Source organism: Zingiber officinale, chromosome 1B (assembly GCF_018446385.1).
Source record: "Zingiber officinale cultivar Zhangliang chromosome 1B, Zo_v1.1, whole genome shotgun sequence".
Classification (NCBI taxonomy): Eukaryota; Viridiplantae; Streptophyta; class Magnoliopsida; order Zingiberales; family Zingiberaceae; genus Zingiber; species Zingiber officinale.
In genome coordinates this window covers 72,946,371-72,954,073 of record NC_055986.1, presented here as the reverse complement: position 1 = coordinate 72,954,073, position 7,703 = coordinate 72,946,371, and the positions used below count along the sequence as shown (strand labels likewise).

The 7,703-nt window shown below is 43.7% G+C and overlaps 1 protein-coding gene across 1 annotated transcript; it reads right to left on the bottom strand.

Moving 5' to 3' along the window:
• Positions 1-1,125: 1,125 nt before the first annotated feature.
• On the bottom strand, positions 1,126-2,199 carry LOC121971415 (bZIP transcription factor 53-like). The gene has a single exon (XM_042522714.1). The coding sequence runs from the start codon at positions 1,729-1,731 to the stop codon at positions 1,297-1,299; it is 435 nt and encodes a 144-aa protein (XP_042378648.1). The 5' UTR covers positions 1,732-2,199; the 3' UTR covers positions 1,126-1,296.
• Positions 2,200-7,703: the final 5,504 nt, after the last annotated feature.

Sequence of the window (7,703 nt, the reverse complement as noted above, 5' to 3'; positions counted from 1 at the left end):
GATTTTTTTAGCTATCGAATAGTACATTGGGTCGACAATGTTTGAAAGGATTTATTATAGAATGGAAATATTTTGGATAAGATTTTAGATGTCGTCGGTTCTATTGAAATGTCGTCAATGTTGCAGGCCAATCTTCACCCTAGATAGAATTTTACATGTCGTGCTATCAGGGGCGGATCTAGTAGGGGGGCGACATCGACGGTCGCCCCTCCTTGCCAGTAATGGAACCCCTAGTAATTCCATCGGTGGAGATGGAGGATACCGCCCCTTGTTTATCATGATCTGTCCCTCCATACTTGAATTTCTGGATCTGCCACTGCGTGCTATAATAATGTTGTTGGTGCTGGCATTTTAGAGGTTAAGAGCTTTTTTTTTTGGTAAGCTTCGATTTTTTTAGCTACCGAACAATACTTTAGGTTGTTTTCAGTGTTGCCAAAGAACTCCAACAGCCTTTAAAACTTGTCAATCCGATGATGAAAGAGTAGATGAAGATTAAGCAAATAGATCCCCGCATTGCACGAAGGAAATCAAATATAGGTAAGAATAATACCTTGCTAAAAAAACAGCATGATCAAACACTTCTATAGCAAATTTGTAATGAAAAAGTTAAGAAATGATGTGAGCATTTGTTTTTAGGAGAGAGTAGGGTGAGAATGGGAAACAACAATAGCTCACTTCTTTTTGGCGATGAAAACAGGGGTCAAGATTGGAAATTTACACCCACAGTCGTGATTTTAATCTGACAAGAATTCAGCAGTGATCACCATTCGTGAATTCCAAGTAAACCAAGGGATTAGTGTCTATACCATAGTAACCGGACAAACTTCGATTGCTCTCCTCTACACAAAAAGGTAAACAGAGCATGTCCTGTTAAACTTTGCTTTCACTGTCTTTCCAAAATGTGATATTTATTAGCGGACCGAACACAACAAAATCAGTACAACGTGTTCCACGAAAATGCTCAGAACAATCATTTTGGTGTCAATGTGATATTTATTATCAGACCAAACACAACACAATCAGTACAATGTGTTCCAAAAACATGATCACAACATTCATTTGTCGTCATTCTTTCAAGATGTACATATATCAATGTTAATCAAAAGAGAAGAGAAGAAAAGAGAATAGAACAGAACAGATGCAAAGCTTTAACCAAGAAAACCAGAAAACAACACAATGTTCCTTTAAGCGCACACACAAATTAAACTTATTGCACAAACAACAACACCGTTAAAGTTACATGTATAAATTTGATACTAAGAAATATCAAGACCTTGCTTGTAGAACCCGGACACTTCAGAATTGCAGCGTTTGGGCGTTGGCCATAATTGGGTGCGTCAGGCAAGGAATCTGCCATGGCTTCAGAAGAGGATCAGGCATCTCCGGGGTGTCCATGGTCATCCCACTTACCTCCGCGACGTTACGCAGCATCGAGTTTATCGACTGCAGCCTCTGCGTCAGCTCGTGGATCTGCACCCGCAGGACGGCGTTGTCGGACTCCAACTCCATGTACTGCTGCGTCACCGCAGGGATCTGCATCGAGATTTGGGCGTTTTGGCTCTTGATCTCCTCTTCTTCGCTCATCAGCTCCTTCAAGTGCTGCTGCTTCCTCATCCTCGATCGCCTGGCGGACTCCCTGTTGGAGAGCATCCGCTTCCGCTTCCGCTCGTCGATCACAGGCTGCGAATCCCCTTCGGAACTCGAAGAACGGCGGGAAGGCAAGCAAGACATCGATCCTTTTCTTAATGCAACAGTATCTGAAATCGGATTGATAGAAAATAACAAAAAAAGAAGAAAAAAGACGCCTTGAACAAACTGAACGAATCGATCTGGTCACGGGATCACATAGGACCAATAAAGGAAGACGACGGAGAAGGAGTGTAGGAAGCAGATGGTAAGATCAGAGAGATGCATTAAGGGCTAGAATACCGTTTCCGATGAGATTTGCATTAAGAACAGCAAACCAAAAAAAAAACTATAAATAAAAATAGAACAAAGAAAGGGCCTAAAGATCAGATTGTGGGAGTCAGAATCCGGGAGAAAACGATCGAAAGACAAGAAGCGAGATCGGGGCAAAGAAAGGAGGAAGAGCAGGGAGGATAAGTTAACTGGAATAGAGAGCGGAGTTAAATCCACCAACCGGAGAACGGAGGAGGTTGGAACGGAACGCTAATTTGGGATATTTATTGGAATACCTGGTATATTCGATCAGCTTCAGAAAGCAGGGAAATAATAATCTATTACGACAGCTATAACAAAAAAAAACATAAAGAATATAATTACAAACAAATGCAAGAAGTGAAATTGTAATTAGATAATCTCCTTGGATGCTATGATGTTGGAGTTTTCTCACTGTCCCTAAAATACAATAACATTCTCTTTGAATTTTTTTATTGATAATAAGTGTTTCACTTTTCCCAATTAATTTTATAGATCATCATATTATCGATCTGATTCCATGAAAATTTTTATCAGTAAAAAATTTATTCGTTAATTTATTATAGTTAAGATTCAACCCTTATATCTAAAAAATTGAGAAAGTATATTACCATTATACCACCGTCCCAGGAGCACCTTTAAACTTTTCTTGAACAATAATGTAGATGTAAGATTCGGGTTCAAGTGACTGACCCTTGACTCGGTCAACAGAGAAACAGTGTGACCCAATCCAAGATTTTGTCAATATAGACTCCATGTGACCTACCGAGTACCCTAAGCATTAGAATGCACCCTGAGCTATTGATTGACCAAGTTTAGCCGACTACCTGACTCGTCGAACAACTCCAACTTGCCGAACACTACATCTCTAACTCACCAAACAACTCTAACTCATCGAATGACACTGACTTGCCAAGTGGATCAACCGATCTAACCTGTCGACTTGTGATGTGTTGAATACCGTAAGTGTATGATTGTCGTTAAGTAATAAAATATCGATCTCACGAGATTAATTAAACACTAATTGAGTTTGCAAGACTGTTATTTAGAAAATCAAAGTGGATTGAGTTCACAAAGCAATTGAGAGAGAGAGAGAGCGCCATTTAGAGATTTAGAGTAATTGAATGGTTAAGAGGAAAATCTAAATTGGAGGAATGATTCTAGAACTTTGGTTTCCTTATGATGTTTGTTGATGCCCTAAGTATTGTTCACCTTCTTACCTCTATGTTTACTCATATGTAGGGTGTCCTATTCCAAATTATCGATATGGATTTGGGAGGAGTATACAAGCGTGTCTACCTAACCTCGATGCTTCTTTGTAAGGCAATAATGTTAGCATATTTGCTTTACGGAGAGACTCCTGCCTCTAGGCCTCCATTGTAAATCTAGATTATGTCCTATTCTTCCTGACATCAAATTGGGGCAAACCCATCAAGTCCTAAGATAGTTATCCCCTTCTAGCAAGCCGGTTTATATTGAAGGTGTCAATGCTAGAAGTTCACTTTGCGAGACCACCCCATTCACTAGGGCTTTACGATTCACCTAGATTATCACCTCTACATTGTGACCAACTCTCCATGTCCTAAGCTATTTCTAACATACAAAATAAAACCAAAACAAGGAATAAACATATCATGCAATAAGAAAGTTAACAAATATTTAGTTCATACATCAACAATTACATTGCAGCTAGTTCCTACTGTTAGGATCTTAGATGGCTAGAGGGGGGGTGAATAGCCTCTTAAAATTTAAACACAAATTTCTACAAAAAACTTGTTAGCACAGCGGAATTAGAAAACTAAAACAAAGAAGAAACAAGCACACTAACACACTGATTTACGAGATTCGGGGATAACTTGCCCCTACTCCTCGGCGTGTCCGTAAGGTGGACGAGTCCTTGATCTTCGGTAGATCACACCCCGGATGACTCCGGCTAATGAAGCTCTCCTTCTCGGTGGAGTAACCTCTCCACAAAGTCTCAAGAAATATATAAGTTAAAGCACAAGACTTACAGAGCTCGGTGGCACAGAAGAATGAAATGAAGCTTACAACCACGCGAGGATCAGTGGAAGCAGAGAACTCACAGATCGCAGTTTTTCACCCGAGAGCTCAAGAACACCACAACGATCAACAGAACTTTCTTACTTTCTTGTTGTTTTTTTTCTCTCCAGCATACACTGCTTCTTATGTCTCTGCTCGATCAGCCTGCACCGGATCGCTGCCAACCTGCACCGAATCCCTGCTGCAAGCTACGGCGTCGCCAATCGCTTCTCTTCCTCTTCTGATTCTCTGAGCTCACACCAATAGAACCACGGTCTTCACTGGTGCCTCTGAGCTCGAACCAATCACCAGGAGTTAAGCCAATCGCCGCCTGATCACTGCCAGAAACATAGCCAATCGCAACCTGTAGCCGTTGCTGCTTCAAATGCATTTGACGCAGAGAAAGCAGTGGAAAGATCCTTTGTCTCATTCCTTTGATGAGGCTTAATTTGAAACTAAGCACTGGTATGGTACCTGCAACCTGCATCTCCAAAAGACTCACAGCAGAAGGTTAAATAGAGATTGGCAAAAAGGAGTGCGAGTCAGAAAATATCAGAGAAAGCGCATGCACAATGAACTTAATTGTGGATCGGTCAGCAGACCGATCACAGACCTTTGGACTGATCAGACAACAGCCTGATCGGTCTGGAAGGGGTCTGATCGGTCTGTGGACCGATCAGACTATGGGTGGATCGGTCCACAGACCGATCCCCTCATCGCTTTGAGTCGGCGATTACGATCCCATGCGATCGGCGTGCAGGCCGATCAGATATCCCTACGTACGCTTGGTTCCCGATCGATCCACGCCGATCGATAATCACTGAAACTCTCACGTAGTTCGATCGGTCCACGCCGATCGATAACCTGAAACTCTGTGGTTTCGATCGGTCCATAGACCGATCGAGACTTAAGATATCGACGATGCCATCGGACCGATCCGATCCTAGAATGTTATCATTGGATCGGTGCATTAACCGATCCAATCTCCGAGTTAGTTTTAGAGCTTCCCCCTAAACCCTAACGCCTTCTGGTCGAGAGAACGAGCTACGAGGCCCTCTCGACCTAGTCGAGAACGAGCTACCGAGCCCTCTCCGACTTGTCCGGTCCGGAGAAGCGAGCTCACCGAGCCCTCTCGACCTAGTCCGGAGAACAGGCTACCTAGCCCTCTCCGACTGTCCTGGGTCAGAGCAGCTACCGAGGCTCTCTCGGACCTAGTCCAAGAACGAGCTACCTAGCCCTCTCCGGACTTCGTGGGTCCGGGAGCGAGCTGGGAGCCCTCTCGACCTATTCCGGAGAACGAGCCACCGAGCCTCTCGACCTAGTCGGAGAGAGCTACCTAGCCTCTCGCTTCGTGGGTCTAGAGAATGAGCTCAGGAGCCCTCTCGGCCTAGTCAAGAACGAGCTACGTAGCCCTCTCCGACTTCGTCCGGTCCAAAGAATGAGCTACCGAGCCCTCTCTGACCTAGTCTGGAGAACGAGCTACCGAGCCCTCTCCGACTTCGCGTGCCAAGTATCCAACTTGGACTTTTCCCTTCCACATGATCAACCTTGATCAGTAATCAATCTGAGTTCAATTAACATCTGATACAAACTTAAATCAGTGTCAACATCAAAACAACAGCCAGGTCAGACTGTATCAACAATCTCCCCCTTTTTGTTGTTTGACAACACGATTTAAGTTTAGATCAGAAATGTTCTTATTTTCATAATTTTAGGGGAATCAAGATCCTCCCCCTAATATGAATACACCACGATGTAAGGAAGTCAATAACAGGAATCAAGATCCTCCCCGTTATCTTCTCCCCTAAAATCAAATCTTCATACATCTCTAAACTTAGATATCCTCTCTCCCTTTGTCAAACACCGAAAAGGTGCGAATGGGGTGATAAGACTCAAAAGACTCCCCCTTAACCCATACTGTCTTTTTCTTAATGCACCTAGAATTCCCTCTAAGTGTATTATGAGACAGTGATAAATGAATAAGAGACATACAAGACAAGGCATATGAGTAACATATTAAAAACCAATAAGGAGCGAAACATAGAGAAAGAAAATAAATAGCATACATAGATGAAATGAACAAGCATCCAGGTCAGACATAAAATATCCAACAAGCAGCATCCAAAAACATAGACAGTCAAAATGACATCATAGAACAATGTATATCACTCAGCCTCCTCATCATGAGGAGCATCAGGATCATCAACGGGAGGAATGGATCCCTGAGGTGGCATGCCGCTGCTCGAGGATGGATAGCCCGGGAAATCCTGCGGAGGTGGGTATCTGGCCATCCAATCCATAATCACCTGATGTGTCGCCCGCTGCTGACTGCATAAATCATCGTAGCGCTAGTCAATCCGGACGCGCAGCCCGTGAAGCTCAGCAACCAGCAGCTCATCGTGTCGATCAAAGCGACTCTCCAGCTCGGCGATCTGCCAGCGTAGATCAGGATCGGCCTCTCCATCGTCAGCAGCAGGAGGAGCAGCAACAGGAGCAACCTGTCGTGGAGGTCCCCGTGGTAACTCACCTAGTGCTCTCCCATCCTTCCACCGGACGTCCCCATTTTATCCTATGATTCCAGACTTGGAAAATGCCCGCTTCCCAAGCCTGCAATCCTGTCTGACCATCTTGATTATTCTACCCTTAGAGACATCAACCTGAAGGGTCTCGAGCCAGTCTGTAATTATATGCCCATAAGGCATATAAAAAGTGTAGCCGCTCGGCTCACTATAGGAGACGATCGAAGAGTAGATGCTAAATACGATGTCAAAGTCGAGACGCCGACGCAATCCATAAAGCATCAGGCAATGATATGGTCGGATCTCAGACAATGGTTTAGATGTGATAGGCAGAAGGCAGTTTGTGACAATTTTAAACAGAATGTAGTCTTGAGGAGATAATCTCAAGGCTGCAAAAGTAGAAAAGTCAACATCTAGCTCATCAAGGCCACCCGGTCTAGGTTGCCTGAAGAAATACTCATAGACGGAGTCAGGTGTGACATCAAAAGGTGAGGGTAGGGGTTCTGGTAGATCAGGAAATATCGAGAAGACATTACCGGAACACCTTCGATAATCGAGATACTCAAAGAAGGATAAGAAATTGAAATCAAGAGTCCGCTTAGCAACTCTTGTTTTATAACCTGCTTCATTAGGAATCTTATGAAGGTTGTTATAAAACTCAGAGACCAAGTCATAGTTGATATCCCGTTCTAAATAGACAAGTGAGTCAAGATTGTAGTAGGAAATAGTTTCAGACACAGTTGGGCAAAACTCGTCCATGAATTTACGATCTACAGACCTACACGGGAGTAATTTGAAGGTTCTTAGTCTAAAGGCTTCCTCAAAATTTTGGTTCGGGAATCTGCCGGAGACAGCTGGTAGAGGACGGGAAGGAGCCTTAGACTTTGACTTAGCTGGTGACTTAGAGGTACCCTCACCCTCACCCACTGGTTTCTTTCTACGGTGTAACAATGTGAACCAATAGGGGAAATAAGTGAGCACCGGAGCCCCCGAAACAAAAACCACAGTTATGGTGAGAAATGAAATCGAAATGCCAAGTTCTAGAGAGGTAAGGAGTTACCTTGGTGCCATTTAGCTGTTGGCTAGAGCTTCGGCTAGGGTTCCGGCGTGAAAAGAGAAGAGAAAGGAAGAGAAGGAGTAGGGAAGAGTTGGCTAGGGTTCCGCGTGAAAGAGAAAAAGAAAGGATCGGGAAGATTTAAGGGTTAC

Bases quoted from the DNA above. Each gene is read 5' to 3' on its own strand.
- LOC121971415 (XM_042522714.1), bottom strand. From the start codon at position 1,731: ATGTCTTGCTTGCCTTCCCGCCGTTCTTCGAGTTCCGAAGGGGATTCG.